The following is a 25040-nucleotide window of genomic DNA, read 5'->3' as shown; positions in this document are numbered from 1 at the left end:
GTTCCGAATTCAAGAGAAAGTTTATTCAAAGCGGAAATTAGTTTTATTCGAAATGCGGCATTTGTGTTCTCTTGATTTTCATCACAAGATTCGAAATCAGTTTCGTGTTTTCTAAGTAAATGAGTGCACTATAAGAGCATTATGATATGCCATATGATTTGGTTTCGTTTCAATACATTTGTAATTATATAATTTTGAAGCCAAAGCAGAGTTGTTTTTTTTAGAAACGGATTTGATGTGTTGTTTTAAAATATATATTCGTAAGAGATTGATTTTTGAAAATTTATATAGACTCGGATTGACTAAATCTTTGCGAATGATGACACGCAACATGACGATTAATCTTTATTGAGTTGAAATCTTAGACATCAGTTAAATAACTAAAAAAATGTGCTCGCATCATGCATCTGCGAGGCAGGAAAAGCAATGATTACAAAATTCCACAATTTCATTCACATGGACCTTTCAAAATTATAACGTGAACAAGAATCAAACGCATTAATTTTCTTTTTTATTTATTAAAAATTTCTTTACATTTTTATTAACTCTTCTCTTTATTTAGTTCGCATGAACCTTAATTGTGTAGAATAAAATGAATTTGCTTTGAAAATATCTCGGGTTGCTTAAGCATAATGCGCCAATCTACTTGTCTTTTTAAACGATTTTACTTTTTTTAAAGAAAAGAAAGCCCGATTTTATATTAAAATTCATATGCTTTGACTCTGTGATAATTTTTTTTCTCTCTCAAGACGTTTGAAAAATTATTATCATGGGAATTAGATGTTAGCGTGTTATTTTAAACTCTTTATTTTTTATTTTTTAATTGCAATTTTATTTACTTTCAGCAAAAATAAAGTGGTAAAATTACAGCTCAAACCCAGTTATACTGATTTCTTTGCATTGTAGAATGTAAGGGGCTAAGAAATGAATAATTGTATTACTCGTAAATCAAATAATAATATCTAAATAAATTTTCTTCAACAATTACTTCAATCTTTAGACACTTTCTTTATATCACCGTAATTTTAGAACTGTCATTTGCAAAGATGTTTTGCTCATCTTGTGATTTAAATAACTTTAATAAATTGTTCTTTTTGAAATCACAAATGGTACTTACAATCAGTTTTTGATTCTTTACTATTTTCAAATTTTGACATTCTATTAGTCAGAGTGCGAATACCAAAATCTTACATTTTTCTCTGAAATTCAAAGTTTTAATATGCAGTTATCTTATATATGCATTAAAGATATAAAAAAGGGGGAAGCTAAGCTCTTTCCAGAAAAGAGAAGTGGCTCCAGATGAGTTACAGTAGTTGTATTTACTACTTGATTTTCAAATTCTTGTTTATTTGCTGTATGTTAAAAAGCATTCTAGTAGTAAAATTTCCGTTGCTTGTTAACAACTTTTAGGTGTAATACAGGACATGTAAAATATTTGGTAAAGTCTAGAATTTGACTCATTAATCGGTCTCACTTGAATTCCGAGGAGCTGCAGTTCTCCCTGAGCTTTAATCGTAGTAAATATATTGTATCTAAGAGTCCATTATAAGGGTAGAAAAGCCATGTACTGGTTTAACAATTTCGGCATAGGGGAAGCTTGTGAAGATCAGGCATATCTTGAAAGGCTAAGAAAAGTAAAAGTCGAGGGAATTATTCAATGAAACGAGGATCTGCTTTCGATTTCAAAGAAGGAATTCCCGGCTATCTTCGGGCGATTCTTTAAAGTATTCAGAGATACTTGAATGCATTTCGTCATCGGCATTATCTCGATAATTGGATTCTGCAGTAAGTGAGATGCTAATTGGACTCGTGATTTCAGTTTTGTCAATAACTTTTGAAACTAGAAAAAAACGGCCCATTTCTTGATCCCATAATCACCTACTATAAGAAGGAGACAAATTATGGACACTTCAACAGGCATTGTAATGTGAGAGGACGACAATGACCACCTTACAAGCAATGATTGCAATAAGGTAATGTTTTTTGTTTATTAGGATCACCATGGAATATTATTCGATGACTTGTTTTCCAGGGAATGGGCCGTAAAACTGAAGTGTATTGTGCTATTTAAATAATGATAATTAAATTTTGTATAAAAATATATAGTGTTTATGACCTAGAAGAACATTCACTTACTCCATGACAGCACTGGGCTACATATCTGTGTAGACTGAAAGACAAAGATTCAGAAATTGGATTGGGAATTTTCGGACCACTCGCCATATTCTTTCAACCCTTCTCCCATTCATTTCTATCTATCCCTATTACTATAAAATTACTTGAATAAAATTAAACTAAAATCTTTTGAAGATGTTTGTTTGTCAAATCGGAAATTCACAATTTTTAAGAATGGATTTTTAAAAACTGTAATAGAAATATTTAAATTTGATAGATATTAGTGGGAAGTGTTTCTGAAACGATATTTCTTACATTTTTTTTTTCTGTCGCCTTTTTCAAAACAATTAATTTCTCACCTGAAATTTATTTCCACGCTCTCCACGTTACGTACTTATTGATTATAAATTATATATTCCGAATAAAATATTTTGTATTTGATAAAAGTACAAAAATACCTTATGATATACCAGGTTATTTAGAAGAAATGAACTATTATTTGTGACAAATATTTTTACTAAAAGGCCTCATCAGTAAATGATGAGTCATAAAATGAAAGTATTTTTTAAAGTAAGTATGGGTTTGGTATTAAATGCGAAAAATTAATTTCAATCAATTATAATGTTAAATTTCTAATATGAATATAACGAGTTCTTTTTGTGTTTCAGATCATTCTAAAATAGGTTTCCATTACCTGCTGTGTTCCATTACTTGAAATAAATATTGCAAGAGTATATATTACATTCTTGTTTGTTGCGAAGTGGTTGTTCTTGTTAGTTAAAATAGTCCATTAATTATTTTTTAGCAGCAAGAACACCCACTTTGCCTCATTCATACTCAACAGAAACAAGCGGGAGAGGTCTCAAGAAATCTCTCTCTCCTACTCTATTAAAGATGTTAACCCAGTAAGGTATGCAGTTCTAACACTAAGAAAACGCAAAATTTACTTGTAGATTTTGAGTTTTGCTACATTTTTTAATAAATTTTTTTCATCATATTAAAAATTTATGGGGTTTTATAGTATTATTTAGTTTTAAAGTAGTATAGAATAGTTTTGTGAAATAATATGTTCCGGAGTTAATGAATAAAATTATAAAATTTTAGTTAATTTTATTTCATTAAATATCCAATTTATTTTTTGAGAAGTCCTTTCTTAGCTCTAATTACTTAAGAAGTAACAACGTGCCAACTGGAAGAGCTAGTCAAATGGTCTGGTAACACAATTTCCCGCCTATAAACATTATTATGTTAAAATATTGTAACGAAACTTGTTCTAACTCGGCGCGGGCTGAATGGCTCAGTGGTAGAATGCTATGAACTGACAGAGATAGTTCGTATCTGACTACAGGCAAGTTGCATAAAAATTCTTTAGTCATTGTTTTACTTTCTCTTTGTTCTAGGATGTTTTTATAATTTCTGCATCTTTCTAAATCTGGAAGATTCGAGTCATTTAATCTTGTGGATAGAAACAGATGTAAGTTTTAGTTCTGAGAATAAAGTCCCGAGTTGAGATTAGCGAGTGTTACCTTCGACTTTAGTTAACATAGGTTTATGTAGGCGCCAATATTTTTGAAAATGAATATCTGTTCATACATGAAAAATAGCATATAACTTAAGAGTGGCTAGTTTGTCAAATTCACAGAGGGCTCCGCTCAAAGATATCATGATTACATAATCACGTAGACACTGTTATTATATTCCCGGAGACGGGAAAATAAATAAATTTATTCAGAAAATCAATGCCAAACAGAATAGCACAAAATGAAACAACAAATCCCTATAGCAAACTTGAAATTCGAGCACTTAATAAAGATATAGGACTATCTTTTAAAGTAGCTGATATCAACCTAAATAAGCTCCACTAAATTCTCATGATCCTTTTAATGTTACAAATTATGGACATGAAACTAAAAGCAGTAAAATTGTGACTCTAAAAATATTAGATCTTGTTTATTTTTAAAGCAACCCACCCCCTCCGCAATAAATTGTCAAAAAAAAAAAAAAAAAAAAAAACGAAAACGTCGTTAATCACTTAAGCGGAATCTTGAGGTTCTCTGTATAATTAGCCGCATTTGGCGAATAGCTAATTCACCAGGATTAATGTGAGCTAAAAATTTCAATTAAATATTTTATGTAATTTAGTAAATCATTCCGCTTTAAATTTTGATAATCATATAACTTATACTATTAAGGAAATCTTACGCCGTTCTATTCATTATATTTTGTGTCTGATTCATTATATTGTGTCAGCTTAAAATTCAAATTCAAATCTTTAAAAGTCGGTTTGAAGTGCACGTTTCCGCATTCCAAAATATATCTAGAGCAAACGGTCTGGCCCGTAGAGCGCCTGTAAACAATTTCATCCTTCATGGGAAAAAAAGTGGTAACAAATTGAATAAGAATTTATTATGAAAACATATTAGGAAAATTTTTAAATCAAATCAACAAAATGCAAACGGTTTTACTCAACCATTCCTTTGTGTGGAATAAGAGAAAATAAAAAGTTTTGAATTGTTTAGCAAAAAAACGGAAGGAAGAAAACTGGATAAATAGGGAGAAAATATAATTTAAAACAACAACAATAAAAAACTGAAAACAAAATAAAATCGTGATAAAAAATATTTTAGATATGTGAAAATTTTCAGACTTGAATCACTTTACATAAAACGTTAATACATGATTTCATCAATATTATACGATATTTTTTTATGATTTGTGCTACTTTGTAATAAATATTTCATTCCTCTTGAGAAAAATGGTAGAAAACACATCAAGAATGTGTTTTTTTAATTAGATTTTGTTAAATGATCTCCTGATGTGGTGTGGAAATTTCCAGAGGAGTGCGGCTCAATTGTCGCCCTTGACTACAGTTGAACATTTAAAGGACTATCAAAACAGACATCATGTTGGATGAGTTTCAAAATCGGATATTCATCTAATTAAACTAACTCGGTAAATGAAAATATCTCGGGTACAGGATATTACGTTTTCTTCAAAATCTAATTACATGACACCTTCTGCTTCGTACATTTGTAGCCGCATTACTTGAAATCAAAATTTGCAGAATTTCCTCCTTGAATAGCTTGACCTACTTTTCTTGTTTATAGATTCTGTCTTTTAGCATCGAATCATAACATCTATGGATGACTTGGTTTTAAAAATTTAAACATCTGCTCCTCATTGACCGTAACATTGAAGGTTAGGTGGTTAATTTATGGAATAAGATATAACCACTCAAATTTCTTATGATTTTGTTTAGGAAATACTTGTCAATTTTTTTATTGATGATTTTATTAATAATAAACATCTACTTTTTAAAAATCATTTGGCGCAGTTTGTAGCTTTTTGTGCAGCGATGAGATTTCAAAATTATTTAGTAAAATGGATATACACAGGTATTAAAAGTAAAAATAAAATCTCTTTATAAAGTAACATTGGCAAAACATTGGTAATAACATTGGCATTCATATTAACATTGGCAAAAATGCTAGAATGATATATGTAATTAAAGAGTGAATTGGTTTTAATATTTTGATATTATCACAGAAATTTTGTTTGAAAACTGTAAAAATCAGAGAAACTGACAGGGCAATCTAATTGATGTCACTATTAAATTAATTTTTCTTTCTTTTTTTAATTTTAAGATAATATAAATATATTTTTTTGGTGTGGTGATTCGTTCAAAAGTTATGGTAGAAAAACGGATTATCTTTCAACGTCTATTTCATCCCTGTAAGCTGTAAAACCCTTTTACTGTTGCAGTTAATTCTTCTAGAATTAAGGAACATATGTGCCAAAATTCATCCGAATTATTTAAGGAGTATGGAATTGAATAAGGTTCAAACAAATAAACGTTTTTCAATATTACATATATAGAAAATATGCAGGGTATCTAAAAAAATGGAATAAACTTTTATTTCCCTAAACTGGAAATCCAGGCGTATACTTTCAAATATGAAGTTTTGTTAAATAACACCGAAAATTGCATGAAAACATTTTCGCTTTTGTGGAGAGTAAAAAAAAAAAAAAAATATATGCCCCCTTTAGTGCAAAAATGTCAGTTAATAACATTTTTCTCATATTTTCATCTACACACAAAACACAACGCCTCTCATTACTGGCCATTGAACGGTTTGACGGGCATTTTAAAGGAATTTTATTAAATACCGGAATATTCTAAGAAGAAAAAACAAAAATAAATATGCACAGAACTTAATAACATGTATAAGAAATGATAATAATATGAAACCGTCTACAAAGATTTTCTACTCTGAAATATTGCAGAAAAACTATCTGGAGTAATAATATGCAGAAATATCTAATGTATTTTTTAAAAAAACATGAATTCTGTGATTATTGCACTTTTTATCATAACACAGTAGATGAGAATGCAGTTAAACAAATTTAATATAAAATAATTTGGTTTAAGGTTACAAAGAAAATCTCTATTTGAGAAATATTTATGAATGTGAAGGAACTGTGGTGCTTTCCCCTCCCCCCTTGTATATATGACATTTGATGTTGAAAGCAAGAAAGGATCTATATTTTCATTGATAATTTCAATTATCCTATGGAGTTTTTGCCAGGAGAGGAAGTTTCTGGCAACACTTTTCAGCCATTCTTGTTCAAGGCTTGGTGATGGTTTTTTTGTGTGACTATGAGAATGCATTTTGTAAGAAAGAAGTGCCGTGCCAATCCCATCACAAATGATCATTCTCGGATAGATTAGATCTTTTGACGTAGGCAGGAAAAGGGCCGTGTTCTGAGACGAACGTAATATCCACTTTGATCCAATCACTGGGATGAAGGTTAATTGAAGGCAGGGTACTAAAAAAAATTTCTATCCTCTATACACAAACTAAGTCTCATGTTTCCATCAACAAATTTTTTAGAGATAACGTTACATTTAAATTTAGAAAAACCAGTTGCAAATTTAGATGAAAACATTTATTTTAGAAATGCAAATTTATTCAGTACAGAAAAACTATCATATGTAAATAATTGCCTAGTACGTAGTAGATCCTCCAATGATCATTACTTCAAGGAAATTTTCTCGTCATATGTAATGTTCAGCTTGACAGCCGACAGTCGCAACATCAGTTTTATAAAGAAGAGAACCCGAAATTTGAGAAATTGACTTTTAAGATATAGAAGAAGTAAAATACCGAGCAAGAAAATAAGATTCTTTGTTCACATAAAATGCGTAATATTAAGATTTCCAAAAGATTAACATATTTCGGTAAGGATAGACGATTTGAAATGCTGTATGTAATCGAATGCAAGTCTATTTGTAGAAGAAACCAAACCATATTTCCTAAATACCCTGCATCTTTCTAGGAAGTGTACTTATAGAAAAGTTTATTCCTAGCAAACTACAGGATTCTTACTTTCCAAAGGAGCAGAGGGGAAGATAAAACATTCTATAAACGATATAGAAATTGACATTTTGACTTATTATTTAAATTACCCTCATGCTGGAATATGAAAAGTCGGTTCAGGGCTCAAAACCGGGAGTGTAAATGATATTTCAACTTAAATAACTGGTATCCATACAACATTCGCAGAGTCCATGGATTGTTACAATAGTTATATGGACAATTGCACAATCAATATCTAGAATTTTAAACAAACAAAAAAAAAAATTGAAAAGGTAAAAATCCTTTCTTTGTAGATTCATCCCGATTGACAATTTTCTATAAATGTTTGTTGTGGCATTTTTAAAACCTCTTTAGTTAGTACCATTTTGTATAACAATATACTGAACAATGACGTACATATTCAGATAATTAGAAAGAATTATGTTTGACTGAAGGATTTTGTCTGTAGAAATTATGTAGTTTTTACCGATAAATTCCATAAACAGGGCTTCCACGTCACCGGGAGAACAAGGAAAACCGAGAAAACACGGGGAATTCAAAAATCTTCTAGAAAAACCGAGAAAATGCAGAGAAGTTTTAATTTCATAGTTATTTTCTCCCATATAAAAAATAACTAATCTCTAAATACAGCAAAAATAAAAGATCAGTCATAGCTTCCAAAATAGGAAACAATACCGCTCGCGATTGCGTAATGCGGAAACTCACCCCCTTTCTATTCTTTTTTTTCTTTATAGATCATTCCAGTTTCGATTTGCGAGACAGTTGTTCTTTTTCCATGACATTCCTGAATTGCAGTTATTGAGAATGCGCGAGACTTTTGTAACTGCTCGAAAGAATAGAATACATTTTTCTGGCAGGAATAGCAACATTTAATCTGTGAAAGCAGTGTGGTGGTGTTTAGTCTACCGTACTTAAGTTTTATTGAATGGTTTGTTTGCTTGAGAAACTGAAATTATTCAAAGTAGGTAAATTTTGTTTAATTTATGTAGTGACGAGCGCCATCTGCTGGCCAACAGGTGTTGATGCTTGTTAGACGGAGCCAGACGAGACGGGTCTCAACGAAAGTCAAGACGTCTGAGACGAGACGGGTCTCTGAACGAAAGACGCGACGTAACATGTGAATTAATCCTGCGACGTATTCGACGAAATCTATTTAATATTCAATTCTTTTATGTTAATGTAATTGTCCGTCCTAAATGTAATTAAATGTGTGTTCTAAAATAGTAGCGATTCCCGAGTCCTACATTTATCAAATATCTTCATTAATAAAAGTAACAGTAATCAAAATATATTAAAAATTTTATATGTTTTTATTATTATAGGACGAAGTTAACTATTCATAACCATTTCCAATTTAGAAAAATGTTTTTTCAATGAACAACTACAGAAGCGCAATTTGTACATACATGATCCAGGTGCAATTTACATATGAATTTACTATATTTCATGCAAACATTTTCAAATTTATTGTCTGACATACAGATACAAGTGACCCGTTTCTCTGCTTGTGCTTACCAAGATTCAGCATTAGAATTTTAACAATCCTTGCACACTTTTCACAAATTTAATTGCAATTCCTCAATGTAGGAGCACATATTTTCTACAAATATGGTTTTGTATTAATGTCATATCTAGAACTTCTACAAAACGTTGCAAACTTCTCTCTAAAATTGGTTCCCAATTAGGAATTTGTTGTCTGGAATAGTATGTGCGCATTCACCGCTGAAATGCCATGAATATTTGAAAACCGACTAGCTACATGTTAGTTATTATTCTACAAGTATAACACAGAATCTTTTGTAGAATATTAATCAATATTGCTCGAGTTTTTTTTAGATTCCAAAGGTCAACTTTAAAAAAAAAATGTAATGTGCTTATAGTATGAATTTATTTCTTTTGGGTATGTATTTGAGAAGCATAGAATCATTCGTGAATACGAATAAACTTCCTTATTTTTAGTTTGGGACAATTCAAAGGAAATGGAGGTCTGTTTCTTCTAATTATTATAAAAATAGTTTTTTTTGTTTGTTTTTCAGTAACTTCTAAGTGTATATGAAAAAGAAAAGTTGTCACATATTATGTCACTTGCCCAATGGATTTACAAACATTACACCTGTTTTCAAGTAATTCTTTGGAACTGGATTTCAAAACTGAAACTTTCAGGTCACAAAACTGAGACCTTACCTCAGGTCACCGCAGTCCCTTTAAATGAGTTGCCTGAAGCACTTATGAGAGTGAAACCTCTATCTCTGATTCAGTGTGAAAATCTCTTAATACTATATGAATCTTTCTAATATTTTAAAATTTCATTTTTTTAAATATTATGTTTAGATGAAACCAGTAATTAATTGAGCTTGTAATCATATATCTCATTTGAAATATTAAAAAAAAATTCATAAATTCCTTCAAAATTTTAAAAACTATGGTACAAAAACTATTTAAAATTCATCAACATAATTATATCAACCCCCCTAGCAATAAAAAAATGAAGAAATATTATTTTAGAATAAAACTCATACATATAGAATTATGTTTTATTGAATTAAATTAAATCCAACTTTATCCATGCAATTTTTATTAAAATACATAAAGAAAATATTTTATCGGTTAGAAGAAGCAGACCATTTCTTCCCAAAGGATATGAGAATCATGTAGCATAATTTATGTCAAAAATCATGCAAAAAATTCTTTGCGATATACATAATTAATTTTGACCATAAAATAGTGAATGAGACAGTAAAACACAGCATTACTAAACTGATGTGAAGAACAGTGAAATTTTATAAATTCCCAGAATTAAAATATATAAATATGTACTCAAATGTTTAATTAATATATTTCATTTGTTAAAAAGCAAGTACCACAAACATTCTCTTGGACAAACCAATATTTAATACAAACTCCGATGTTGATAGAAATAATTGATTTCAGTAACACGTTTACAAAGTACTGTTACAATTTATTATCATGTGTAGGTTATGGTAGATTTAAAAGAAAGGTGAACATGGCGGCACAAAAGTGGTTTACTGAAGCATCCGCATCCACTTCTGGTCAGTAAGCGGATGATTTTCTTTTTCGGATCTATCGGTTTATCGGAATCATGTTTTCTCTTTCTAATAATTGAATTTAAAAACAATTGAATTCTGTAGTAGAAAACTGGGCACGTCTTTGCCTCTTCCTTCAAGTTATCAGGGCTTCCTTCTTTCCCAAACGTCCATACAAAGTGCCTCGTAATCAAAATCCTTCCTCGCCGCACTGTACGAGTAGATAATCTCTAGTACTGCTTTAAAAAGAAAATAATCAATAAAATTCCATAATTTTTCTACAATTTGAAGAAAGGAACTTTGCAGCGGCCAATCCAAATAGAGGAGTTTCGCAGTATCCATTTTCAATATTTGCGCTTCTTCTTTAGTTACTCTATACAGACAGAATAGGAAATCATCAGATGTAGTCTTCATTAAAGAGAAAGTACTTCTGCCTGTCTTTGGCTGTAAGAAAGGAAAGAAAACACTGAATCTTGGAATCGGAATTTCAAAAAATTGTTCAGGAAGATCAAGGTATTTTGAAACCTCATCTATCCATGGAACCAGATGTTTACGGCACATCCTTCTAACCAAAAAAAGGGAATCGGGTTCTTCAAAGGATATCGGATTCATCAAATGATAGGTTGCCATTCCAGTTGCCATCTCCATAGCTGGCCATAAACTCTGAATATTTCTTCTCTCCTAACATACTGTATACGCATAAGTCCCCGATATAGCTACCTAAATCACACATCGGTTCGCAATTAATATCATCTTCACACATATAAAAATCATTAACAGGTTGAATTATCTTAATTGTCCCATCAGTTTTAAAATCAATGGTTTTAAATACATCCTTTAATTCCACAAAAGGATTTATCAAACAATATTCCGCAACTTCCAAATCCATGCTCATAATTGTCTCTAATATTCCGAGTCTTAAATGTGCAGGAATGAGAAGTAACTTTTCCTTTGCATTGTTAACCTCGAGAATTTCAGGCCTAGCAGGAACTGCAGCATGCTTCATTTCTTTCAAGATGGTTTGCCAAATTTCAATATCAAAGCTTTTGAACAATGGTATAGCTATTTTTACCGAACAGATGTGCAAAAGTGATGGCACGCCAGGTTTTTTAAACTCCCAGTTATTAATAGGTACTTCCATTTTTTTAAAACAAATTCATAGGCGGAATGGGGTATTATTTTCAAGCAAATCTTCTGCAAAGTCTTAATGGAATCTGTAAAAAAAAAAAAAAAAAAAAAAAAAAAAAAAAAAATGTTACGGATTTTGTATGCAATACAAAATGTATATTTTATTACAAGAATCTTTTCAATCAATTACGAGAATCTGACAGCCAATTTAGATTAATGCTGCATTAAAGTGCATGACAAAAAAGCACATAGTTTACAAACTGTTGTTCTTTCACGATGTAACAATTAATTTATCAAACATATAAAATAATGCAGTGCATGCAATAAATTAGAGTAAGCATACAGACCATACTTGATGAAAGGAGGAAAAGATCCAAAAAATATCTTTAGAGATTAAATGTGAAAACCATTTGCATTCTAAATTGAGTAAATTGTGAATAAATTGTAAACAAAACCAGATTTTCTAACAAGTAATTTCGTTTGAATGTTTTGGTTCAAAATTCCTTAACGCATATAATGGGGTCACTAAAAAGATCATTTTTCTAGACTTGCGATCAAAGTTTCTGTGCATTTCTGAATATAAATTTCATTTGGAAATTAAACTATACTGAATTCACAAAATTTATGCCCAATTAATCATAACATAAATATGCAAAAATATAAAAATTTCCCTTTATTTATTTAATATCTATTAATATATATATGTAAGCATATAATTGTTGAAGCAGAATCGTGGCCGAAGACAGAGAGAAGACACTGAAATTTTTAATTTCGCTTTATTGACTCCCGGGAGGCATAATTTGTGTACAAGCAGCGGCGACGCGCACACGAACACAGAACGTAACGAGGAAAAGCTGAAAAGGAAAACATTTTTCCCTGTGCTTATATACCGCGAGATTCCGATACGAATTTCTCCACACGTGTCGACCCATGTAAGGGAAATATAGGGACCTTTTAAAAGAATATGCTTGGCTAGACAGTTTTTTTATCCCTTCAATTGGAGTGTGGGAACCGTCAACCTAAGCTTTTTTACAAAGCTTCAGTTGAATTAATTAAATAGAAAAGTGGAATGGGATCAGGAAATAAGCGAACATTTTTTTTTAAAATTAAAGTTTAAAAAAGTTTCAAATAGGTCAGAAATCAAGGTTAAAGAATGACGAATTCCCGAAATATACTCATCCTTCCGACTGTCATCCCTTAGCGAGATAGAATCATTAAAAAATGGTAGTCTCGGAATACTGAAACTAACAATTTGAATGGCTGCTGAGCATAGGACTTCTAATATACTCTCTATTAACATGGAAGCTATTGTACATATTCAGTTATGGGGTATAGAATAAATATTTATTAATATAAAATACAGGGATATTACTTTAAATAACATCCTAACACTAACAAGAACATCCTAACATGAAGCATCGAATAAAAATATTTAGATTGATGTCTACAGGAATTCACTTAACTAAAAGCCTATTAGACATTTTATTGATAAGTAATTAGCAATTTAAAAAATATATATCAACTACACCCCATAAATGCTACAGTATGTTTCTTTTTATAATAAAAAAAAATGCTTAAGATTCAAATTGCCAATACTGCAACTGCTTTTGAACATTTAATTTTTGAACACTTAGTACATTCTAAAATAGCCCCTATGCATGCAATATTTTACATAGATTCTTCTTTTTACAAAGAAATTCCAATTGCATGAATACTTTTAAAATGAATATAACTGCAATTGTCTAAAGAAAATTAATGCAACACATATAAATTTTCTCACAATATCTTAAATATGTGTGCTTTTATGATATAAGAACATGATATCGGTTTTGGAAATGGGATTTTAACGTCGGAAAAAACTGGCCAGATATAAGTATTTTTAAATTGGAACTGCAGAAAATGTAAAATATCAGAAAACATTCTAAATCCAAAATACAACTTTAATTTTGAATTACCAACATTTATTTTTAACTCTAATTCCATTACTGAAAATACTTCTACAGAATGATTATAGCAGAAAGCCCATTCATTTTAGAATAAAACATAGGTTGGTAACTTCTGAAGAAGTACCTCTGACTAGGGCTCCACTTAGTCTAATTTGGGACCCAGGGCAAAAACTTCTTTGACCCCCCCCCCTACTTCACTACTTCAGTAATGAAGAACCGTGCATAGAACTTGTCTATGGTATTTTTCGTTAATTAATTCAAAATGCTATTTAACCTTAAAACTAAAAACACTCCTAGTCTTGAAGTACCACATTTAGGCATTGAATTTAAAATGCAATCTGACAAAATGCTAAGGCAAGATTTATATTAGAATGCTTTCTACAACTATCTTAAGCATCTGTCTACAAGAGAAACTGTTAAATCTCAAACTAAATACTAGTACATTTTTAAATGAAAAATATGCAAATTTCTCAACAGTTATTTTCATATGTAGGAGTATTTAATTATTTCTTGCATTTATTACATACACACAAAATAAACTTCATTATTTAAGAAAGATAATTATTTTATCAGTCTCATTTTATTATGAACAAATATTTATTCTAACAGTCAATTATTGCATGCAAAACTTAAAAAGTGGGAGGGGAATGCCCCATACTTTTGTTATTTTTTTGTCTTTGAAAAGCAATGTTATTTTAACTAATTTATTATTTTCTTTCTATTAACTGCATTAAAGATGCATAAAACAATCAGTAATGGGATTAGAAAATAATTTTCTTTTAAAATTAAACAAAAAAAAAAAAACATTAATATTATAGTCTTCAGTAAAGTAAAAAAAATTATTTTTTTTTAAACAATTAAAACATTTCTACATCTTACTTCATAGATACATCAAAATAAAGTATTCTTTACTGTTACAGAACATTTTATGAAAAATGAGACTAAAAAGTACCATTTGTGTAAATATGTATTTGTACTTTTGATCATTTTTTCATATCATAACACTAAATACTGAATGATTTTACTTATTTTTAAATCTACAAAATTTTAAACATGTTTATTACTAACTCAGTTTTAACCAAGATTTACTATTCTCTCAAAATAATAACAATAAATAAAGAAAAACATACATAATTAGAAATTCAATGCAACAGAAAGATTATAAATAGTACAGTAATATAAATTAAATTTCGCAATTACATACAATATTGTTACGAGACAATTTTGCATGAAAAATCAATATTATGTAAAAATAGAGCTTATAATACTCACTATTTATTTATAAATTGATACTTAAACTGTATTATAATAGATTTCTTCCTATTTCTTTTTCAGTGGTTTCTTTCTAATTTTACTTTCTGTAAAACTATCAATTACATCATCATAATCAATATTTTTTTGGTTATATCAGAATTTAAACATAACATAGAAAGTTGAGACACTTTGTTGTGAAGAATACATGATCTTAAGGGACATTTTAATCTCTTCAGCAAAGAAAAAGGTCTTTCCGCAGTTCAGTTTGAAATTGATGATAAAAAAAATTTAGTGTTGTCTCAATATTAGAAAATCAAGATGATAAACTTTTTTATCATATCTAATGCAGTTAGTTGCCTGCTTATCTACTAAGGAATAGAAATGTTGCAGTTCATCAGGGAACTCATAATCTAAATCAGAAGGATAATGCCTTACCAATTCCTTCGCTTCAGTTTTTTGAAAGTTTGATTTTGTGTTTATCAAACATGAACATTTATTTCGTAATTTTACATATGGAATTTTACAATTGGTTAAGTTTAACATTAATGTATCACATAACATGTAGTAACAGATAATAACATATTGATCATGTGGCTCAAGATTTACTTCAGGTGCATTTCCATCATCTAACAACCTACTTCGAGGCATAATTTTTTTTCTTTTTACCTCAATTTCTGGCAAAATTTCTTACGCTTCAGTTTCATATTTCTCAAATTCATTTCAAACAGACTGCACAAAATCTATGAAAGTTTCAAATTATGGTGATATTATTATGAATATTGTGGGATGAATCCTGGACTAGAAAGCCATGGATTTATGAAATACAGATTTTTCTGTGTTCATACGTTAGATTAATGAAGAAGCAAACATAAAAATGACGGATTTTACACTGTACTCATATTTTGTTTTAAAAAGTTCATTAAAGAAAGAAATTTAAAATAAACTTTCTATTCGATTTGGGGGGGGGCCCTCTGATACATGGGCCTGGGTCAATTGCCCCTGCCTCAGTCAGGCTCTGCCTTTGACTACTAATGCAACATATGTCGTACGCACAAATTAAATCCATTTATTAAAAATTTATAGCCATGGGGTTAGATTGTATAATAATTAGAATTTAAATAAAGTTAATTGTACTTTTATTCATAAAATGTAGGCTTATAGTAACTAAAATCTAAAAGCAGACAACAAAACTACTCAGGAATAGTCTACAAAGTATCCCTATTAACAACAAAAATAATAATCCACCTAAATCTAATATCTTTTCTAGTTACATGTCACAACATTAATCTATAAAAGTTCAAATAAAAGAAAGCTGTTAACTATTATATTTCCTCAGCAGTTGTAATTCTAAAACTACGTCAATCGATATGGATTCCCACAATAATGTTCGAACAGGGATATGCAGCTGCACATAAATATACGAAACAATATAAAAGAAACATTTTAGGCGTAAGAACACAAATTTAATTGCACAGCAAACAAGAATACAGTATATATATATATATTCATTATACCAATACATACCATAACTAAGAGAGAAAGAAAATTAAAAACGACATGCATATTGTTAGCTTTAATACGTAATATTGTGAAAAACTATGTTTTTTTTTTAAGTGATGGAATAAAAACTTCCATGTAGAATCATGTAAAATCTCCATACTAACAAAGGAAGCACTAAATAGTTTTCAAGCATATATATTAAATTATTAACTAATAAACCTGAAAATCTTTTGCGAGGATAGGCATCAGATATAACAGAAAACAATCAATTTTTCAACACTGACGTTCAACTAGGTATGAAGTAAAAAATTACAAGACATAATTGAAATTTTGTAACCAACTAAAAAACAAAAACATAATATGTCTCCTAATATAAGAAACTAACTGTATAGTTGAAACTTATTTTTGTGACTTACCAGATCTGGACGAAAAGAGAACAGAAACATTCTCCATCTACCATTGACAAAGACGAAAGTAAGCACAATAAAAGCTAAGTTGCGCTACTCGTATTTTGTTGACGCTACCAGTAGGTGGCGTCGATTTTACCTATTTCATTCTGCCCGAACGAAATCGAAGTAAATTTTCATTGGTCTTAGTGATGTCACGTGGGCATTGCTGCATAGAAAACCCAAAAACACAGGTGAACTTTATGGTTAGTTTATCGCTCTTTATTCGCTACTCCTGTTTAGTGAATATCTGTTGTTTTCTCATTTCGTTTGGAGGATTCCTGTTCGTACGTTCTGTACATTACTGCATAAAATAGATTTTTTTATTGCTATTTTTAGTTTTTCTTCTTTTTTTTTTACTCGCTATGCTTATTTTTAGTAACAGTTTTATTTTTGTTATTATTTCTGTGAAAAATTGTTATTCCATCAATTTGTTTCATTTTTCAATGATAATGACAGGCTTATATAGTAAAAAAAAAAAAAAAAAAAAAAAAATCCATGATTGCACAATGCGTCTGTATTGGTATTTTATAGATTTAACTGTGAATAATTTTTGTAAAATCAGTTTTCAGTGAAGTGTTAAAAATCAAAGTAAAGTTTTTTTTTTTTTTCAGTAATATTTTCTTGTATATTAGGGCAAAAAATCCTCATATCTGAAACTAAAATGCTTCACCTCATTTTCCTAAAAAGAAAATAGATTTTTATAAATTAACTTTGTAAATAATTTTTAAATGAGAAGTAATGTTCGAAATAAAATTCGGAAAACCATTTTTTTTAACAACGATTCTTCTCTTCATTTTAACCCAAGATCCTTATGAGCTACATTCGACTTATCTGAGTATATATTGCTCATATATTCTTGTACCATTTTCAGAGATTAATTTAAAGTTACCCGATTTCGGCCTCTAGCTGATTCTTTCTTTAAAGTGATGTAGTAAAACAGAATCAAATAAAAACTTTCCGCATTATTAAAAAAATAATTAATATTTTAGATGACATTAGTTATTTTGCATTAAAGGAATCCAACGTACTATTCTGAAACTAAGACTACTGTCCCAAATGAAGCAACATTTTTAGGGAAAAAAAATTGTTTCATGTGAATAACTTCTATAAGTAAAGTAAAATTTTAAGGAAAAAAACCCAATTAAATACAGAAATATATTTTAAAAGACAAAGAGAAATATAGGTGTGATAAGAAAGAAAAGGGAAATTTTTTAGTTTTAGATTCATTAATTCGAACTTTGAAAATACACTATATGAATAGCTCCTTGAAAACTTTTTTTTTTTTTTTTTCAAATCCACTTGCCAATTTTTAAAGCAAATAAATGCAAGAATCAAAAGAAAGCCGTCTCCCACTTTTAAATATTTAATTTAAAATGGAAAAACTTTTTACTAAGAATATGTGGATAGCAAGAACAGCTTATATTCTATATTTCAGGATATAATTTTTTTTCTGTCATTATAATCGAATACGCATAATAATCAATTTCATAAATATACTTCAAATTCATTTGTACTTAAAATTGCATTGTTAAAAGATTTAATAAAGACGACTGTCTTAATTTTGGGGGAACTCTGGAGTTTTGAAGGATAATTAAATCAAATGAATTTCTGCAATAATTTTGTGTAAAGTACAATTATGTATTTTAGGGAAGATCATTGAACTTTCCGTTCTGTTTAGTCTGCGTTAATTTCGCACGTATAAATATACTGTATTCATCATTATCGATTTTCAGTAACATGTTTGGTACCTGCACCACCACAACATTAATTCTATCATCAAAAACTCTATCATCAAAGGATATATATATATCCCTGAGTAGCCGTCAGTTAAGAGGTGTCTTTCTATGCATATCAACTCATTAAGAATCTCATGTACACAGAAAAAAAAAAAAGGGTTTGTGTGCCTGTGTCAATGAAAGCTCCCTAGATCGAGGAAGGAAGGTTTGATTGCCAAGTTGAATAATATTCAACTAGAAAGTAGCTCCTGTGTTTATGTGATTTTATTATTTATAATATTTTGTTTTTATTTAATTACTTTATTTGTATTTTTTATTCTTTGTATATTTATTCATACAGTAAAGATTAATACTGAACATAGATGGCGCAGTATGCGCTAACCCATATGTATGTTTGGAATGTGGGGGAGGCGCACTTAAGCTTGTTTTTTTGTAAGGACTTCTCCCTGAGAGTTGGTGTGAAACTGGTGCAAGTAGGCACCGCTCGCTCTTTTGTTAGCGGCTAAAAGAAGTATTCGTTCGCTCTTTGTTAGCGGCAATTTCTACTTTAATTGTATATAATCTTATGTGTTACATTATATATGTGAAGTCATCGTCCATGTGTTGTTATATGTGTGTGTGTGCAAAATAAATAAGAAAAGAGACAAGAAGGCATCTTTCCTTGGCTTAAATACACACACCCAGCTACATATATTGGAGGCACCGGCGAGATGTCAGCATGAGAAACAGATAAGTTTCTTTCATTTTTTTCTTATTATTATTGATTATTAGTTTGACGTTTTTAAAGAGAAGAACATCTGAAGAGTTAATAAGAAGTTCTCGAATTGCGAGCGAACATAATTTTCTTTAGTTTCGGTTTCGTTTCGCAAACGATTTGTTATATAATTTCTTTTCAACATGGACGATCCGAAAAGATATAAGGAACACATAACGCAAATTAAAGTCGCAAGAGGCAAGGTTAAGGCCTCTTTAACTAGATTAGAACATTCTGCAGATGAATTAGAATCAAAAAATGAAGTAGTGATTCGTTTGCAGAGGTTAGAAGAACTTTTGAAAGAATTCGAAAAATTAGATTCAGAATTAACTATCGAGGATTCTGAAACAGAGAAATTCGAAAATAGATATTTTTCCTTGAAATTAAAGTTTCAAAATAAAATTGATGTCTTTAATACATCTCAATTTACTTCTGCTCAAACACAAAATTCTTCAGTTTAATCTATTTCGAATTTTCGTTTACCAAAACTTACTATTCCAGTGTTTTCTGGTAAATTTGAAGATTGGATGAACTTTAAAGATTTATTTGTATCCACAGTTCATTCGCAGCTTTCACTAAGCAATAGCCAAAAATTTCAATATCTAAAGGGTTTGCTGTCTGATGAACCCGCTTCTTTGATTAAGCACATACTGTTGTCCAATGATTCCTATGAAGAAGCATGGGGAAAATTAATGGACAGGTATGATAAGAAGAAGAAAATTATTAATGCATTAATCAAAACATTTTTGGAACAAAAAGGCATCTCTCAAGCCAATTCAACGAATTTGCGAAATATAGTTGACACGAGTGATGAGGTTTTGAGAGGGTTAAAATCTTTAGGAGAAGAGGCATCTAGCAGAGATCCATGGCTGATTCATTTGTTATTGCAAAAATTAGATCCTGAAACAAGAAGACTTTGGTCCGTGAAAACTTCAGAAATAGAATTTCCTACGTGGGAAGAATTCTTGGAATTTTTAAATACCAGATGTTCATCTCTTGAATTAATGGTTTATAATGAATCTGATGCTAAAATTCCTACTAAGTCTAATTTTGTTGCATGTGAAAATATTCAAAGAAATAAAAGTGATAAAAATTGTTTGAAATGTTCGGGAATGCATAAATTGTTTAAGTGTATTAAATTTAGAAATATGGATTTGAATGCTCGGAAGAATTTTGTAAAGTGAAACTATCTTTGCTTTTTATGTTTGAATTCTCATAAAATTAAGGATTGCACTAATAGCCATTTAAAGTGTACCATATGTAAAGGAAACCATAATTCACTCTTGCATGAAGATGTTAAAAGGGTAGTAAATAGTGCACGTGTTTCAGAATCCGAACCCGAACCTAACGATCAAACCCCAAAACACCCCTCCGAAGACGACATCCGCCAAGGGGGAGAAACGCAACTCAATAAATCAGCGGAACCTCAAAGGCCTGTTAGTTCTAGCACATGTCTAAACAACTCCAAATTTATAACCTTCCTTCCCACGGCAAAGGTTTTACTGTATAATAGTGGGGGTGATTCTTTCTTATTCAGAGCTTTACTAGATAGGGGTTCGGAGTCCAGTTTTGTCAGTGAAAATGTAATAAATATTTTAGGATTAAAAAGAAAGAATGCTAGAGTGACTCTAAGTGGGGTTCAAGCAGGAACCACACGTGGCTCAGTTAATTTAAAAATTGGGTCAAGATTTAGTGAAGAATGTTTGACAGTTAATGCTTTTATTTTAAATAAGGTTACTTCTCAAATCCCGGTTGAGAATATTAACATTAAAGAGTTAGATTATTTAAAGGGAATTGATTCCTCTATTAGATGAAGATTTTTCAAGGCCATCAGTATGTGATATAATTTTAGGCTCTGATTGTTTTTTCTCAATCCTTCGCAAATGGAAAAATTAGCGGGTCTGAAGGACAACCAATTGCGCAAAGCACAATATTTGGTTGGGTTGTCGCAGGTCAGATTCGAAGGGATTCTATTTCATCATCGTACACGCAATCACATCTGATTTCTGTCGAAAATGATTACAACATTAATTCTGTTTTGCAAAAATTTTGGCAAATGGAAGAGTTGCCGGATAAAAAGTTTCTTATGTCAGATGAAGAAGAATTTTGTGAAAATCATTTTAAATCAACTTACAGAATAAATGATAAGGATCGATTTGTTGTAAGATTACCTGTTTATAAGGACATTAATCAGTTAGGAAATACAAAGGGAATGGCTGTTTCTAGGCTTCTAGTTATGGAAAGGAAATTTAAGTTTGACTCAGAATTTGAAATGGAATACAAGGGTTTTATGAGAGAATATGAAGAATTGGGGCATATGTCACCTAATAAAGATTTTGATTCTTCTAAACCGGATTACTTTCTTCCTCATCATGCTGTGCAAAAGAAAGACAGTATTACAACCAAACTTCGAGCTGTGTTTGATGGATCCTGCAAATCGCCTAACTTTAATTAGTTGAATTCCGTTTTGGGGGTAGGAAAATTATTGCAACCAGATATTTTTACTGTTCTTGTCAGATTCAGACTAAATAAAGTTACTTTCACTTCCGATATAAAGCAAATGTATAGACAAATTTTAATTGATTCAGAAGATCAAAATTTGCAAAAAATAGTGTGGAGAAATTAACCTGATTCCAATATTAAGGAATATAAACTTTCTACTGTAACTTATGGAACTTCATCCGCTCCATTTTTAGCTACTAGATGTTTACATCAAATAGGCTTGGATTCTCAAATTATAAATCCTGAAATATCTAAAATAATTCAAAATTCCTTTTATATGGATGACTTGATGGCTGGAGCAAAATCTAATGAAGAAGCAATCGCGTTAATCCAAAAATTGTCGGAAATTCTAGATGTCCGGGGATTTCACTTAAGAAAGCGGCGTTCCAATTCTCCACATGTCTTAAATAATTTAGCTGAATGCCTGAGTGCTAATGAATCTAATGTGGAAATGCATCCCGAAAACTGTTCTAAAACTCTTGGACTTATTTGGAACTCTTTAACTGATTGCTTTGTTTTTAAAATTGACTTTAATTTTGAGAATGAAATCACCAAAAGATCTTTTCTGTCACAATCAGCAAGGCTATTTGATCCTTTGGATTTTCTTTCACCCTGCACAATATTAATAAAAAATTTTTATCAGCAGTTATGGTTGCTGAAACTTGATTGGGATAGTGCCTTACCGGAATATTTTACAGTTAAGTGGCGTAAATTCAAAAAGGAATTTCAGCAAATATGTCACATTTCTATTCCGAGATGGCTTCTAAGTACAGAAAAGGAAATTACTCTTCAGGGATTTTCGGATGCATATGGAATCAGCATATGCCTGTGTAATTTATGCGGTTCAACTATCTGATAATGGGGTTACTAAAGTCACTATTTTAGCAGCTAAAAGCAAGGTAGCTCCGCTAAAGCCTGTATCCATTCCACGGCTGGAGTTAAATGGAGCTCTCCTGTTAGCCCGATTATTATCTGTTCTAATTAATACTTTTCATGATTATGATATTAATATATGTGCTTAGACAGATTCTCAAGTTGTTCTTTCCTGGTTGTCTTCACCTCCTCGAAATTGGAAGCCCTTTGTTGCCAACAGGACTTCAGAGATCTTGGACCTCATCCCTCAAAACAGATGGAGGTATGTGCCGTCAAAGGAAAATCCAGCAGATATAGGATCCAGAGGTTTGTCTCCTAAGGATCTGCCAGACTGTTGTCTATGGTGGGAGGGCCCTACTTTCCTAACATCATCAGAGGCTGACTGGCCAAAGCTACCAGTATTCAAAAACAATGACTCTGTCCTTAAGGAAAAGAAAAAAACTGCATGTGTATTTGCTACAATTTTGAAAAATGACTTAATAGATTCATTAATTGAAAAATATTCGTCATATACTAAGTTAATTACTGTATTATGTTTTTGTATTAGATTTATAAATAATTGTAAAACTGGTAAAGTTAATAATTCTACAGGTATAATTGAACCTATAACTTCAAAGGAAAGAATTTTTGCTCGTAATATTATTGTAAAATATGTTCAAACTGTATTTTTTGATGCTGAAATCAATTGTATAAGGTCAAACCAACCAATGCCAAAGAAAAGCCCACTATCAGCACTTTGTCCATTCATTGATAAGGACGGGTTGCTCAGAGTGGGAGGGCGTCTTCAAAATGCATCTTTGCAGTATAATGCAAAACATCCTATCATATTACCTAACCAGCATAAATTAAGTATTCTGATTGTACAGTATTTTCATATTTTAAATTTGCATGCATGTGGTAATTTGTTAATGGGTATTTTACGCCAAACATTTTGGATATTAAATGTTAAAAGAATAGTTAAAAAATGTGTATTAAATTGTGTTGTATGCTGTAGATTTAGAAGTAATATGTCAAAACAAAAATTGGGAGATCTTCCTGAGGGACGAGTGACTCTCAACAGACCATTTTTTGTCTGTGGTATTGATTATGCAGGTCCAATTTCTATATTGAAACACCGAGGCAGAGGAGCCAAAACAACGAAAGGTTATATGGTTGTATTTGTATGCTTAGCTACGAAGGCTTTACATTTAGAATTGGTTACGGATTACACGTCCGATTCCTTTATTGCTGCATTGAAACGTTTTTGCTCAAGAAGGAGCACACCTAAACATATTCATTCGGACAATGGGACTAATTTTTTAGGAGCTAAAAGGAAGTTCAAAGATTTATACAACCATTTATCTAAAATTAATCTAGATCAAAAGGTTTCGTATTTTCTTTCTCAACAGGAAATTGAATGGCATACTATCCCTCCTTTGAGTCCGCATTTTGGTGGACTCTGGGAAGCTGGTGTAAAATCGGTAAAATTTCACTTAAAGCGAGTTTTAGGAAATTCAAACTTAACTTTTGAAGAACTTTATACTTTATTAACTCAAATAGAGACAATATTAAACTCAAGACCCCTAGTTAGTGTAGATAATGATGCTGTAGATAACTTAAATGTTCTAACACCATCTCATTTTATAATTGGAGATGTAATTAATAGTCCACCTGAGACACTGGAAGTGTCTACACTTTCATTAAGGAAGCGCTGGGATATTGTCCAAAAAATGAAATAAAATTTTTGGAAAGGATGCATATCGATTATTTGAGATCGTTACAAAATAGGAGAAAATGGAAAAATTGTTATCCAAAGATTAAAATCGGTGATATTGCAATTATTAAAGAAGACAATATTCCCCCAGCAACATGGCCTCTTGGTAAGGTTGTAGCTATACATCCTGGTAAGGATGGGGCCATAAGAGTAGTTACATTAAAAACTTTCAAAGGGCTTTTTGAAAGGCCTATAGTTAAACTGTGTATTTTACCTGTGCATCAAGAATGACTTCTTGATGGGTGGGAGTATGTTATTTGATTTTATTATTTATAATATTTTGTTTTTATTTAATTACTTTATTTGTATTTTTTATTCTTTGTATATTTATTCATACAGTAAAGATTAATACTGAACATAGATGGCGCAGTATGCGCTAACCCATATGTATGTTTGGAATGGGGAAGGCGCACTTAAGCTGTTTTTGTAAACACTTCTCCCTTAGAGTTGGTGTGAAAATGGTGCAAGTAGGCATCGCTCGCTCTTTTGTTAGCGGCAATTTCTACTTTAATTGTATATAGTATTATGTGTTACCTTATATATGTGTAGTCATCGTCCATGTGTTGTTATATGTGTGTGTGTGTGCAAAATAAATAAGAAAAGAGACA

The 25040-nt window shown here is 30.6% G+C and overlaps 1 protein-coding gene and 1 long non-coding RNA gene across 2 annotated transcripts; one reads left to right on the top strand and one right to left on the bottom strand.

The window, feature by feature from the left end:
- Positions 1-10254: 10254 nt before the first annotated feature.
- Positions 10255-16920, bottom strand: LOC129958049 (uncharacterized). Its single transcript, XR_008783117.1, has 2 exons — positions 16782-16920; positions 10255-11751 (listed from the first exon to the last, which is right to left on the bottom strand). It is a non-coding gene; the product is annotated as an uncharacterized LOC129958049 (long non-coding RNA).
- Positions 16921-21621: 4701 nt separating this feature from the next.
- Positions 21622-24397, top strand: LOC129959385 (uncharacterized). Its single transcript, XM_056072205.1, has 3 exons — positions 21622-21736; positions 22833-22941; positions 23674-24397. Exons 1-3 carry the CDS (start codon positions 21622-21624, stop codon positions 24395-24397), a joined length of 948 nt encoding a protein of 315 aa, XP_055928180.1.
- Positions 24398-25040: the final 643 nt, after the last annotated feature.

The sequence above is a fragment of the Argiope bruennichi genome, chromosome X1, assembly GCF_947563725.1.
Source record: "Argiope bruennichi chromosome X1, qqArgBrue1.1, whole genome shotgun sequence".
Taxonomy (NCBI): Eukaryota; Metazoa; Arthropoda; class Arachnida; order Araneae; family Araneidae; genus Argiope; species Argiope bruennichi.
This window is presented reverse-complemented; position numbering and strand designations above follow the sequence as displayed.

Excerpts from the sequence above, each read along its gene's own strand:
- LOC129959385 (XM_056072205.1), top strand. The coding sequence starts at position 21,622 with ATGTCACCTAATAAAGATTTTGATTCTTCTAAACCGGATTACTTTCTT. Across the intron at positions 21,737-22,832 it reads AGCTGTGTTTGATGGATCCT|ATTCTCAAGTTGTTCTTTCC; the intron begins GCAAATCGCCTA and ends GTGCTTAGACAG. Across the intron at positions 22,942-23,673 it reads ATCCCTCAAAACAGATGGAG|ATTTAGAAGTAATATGTCAA; the intron begins GTATGTGCCGTC and ends TGTATGCTGTAG.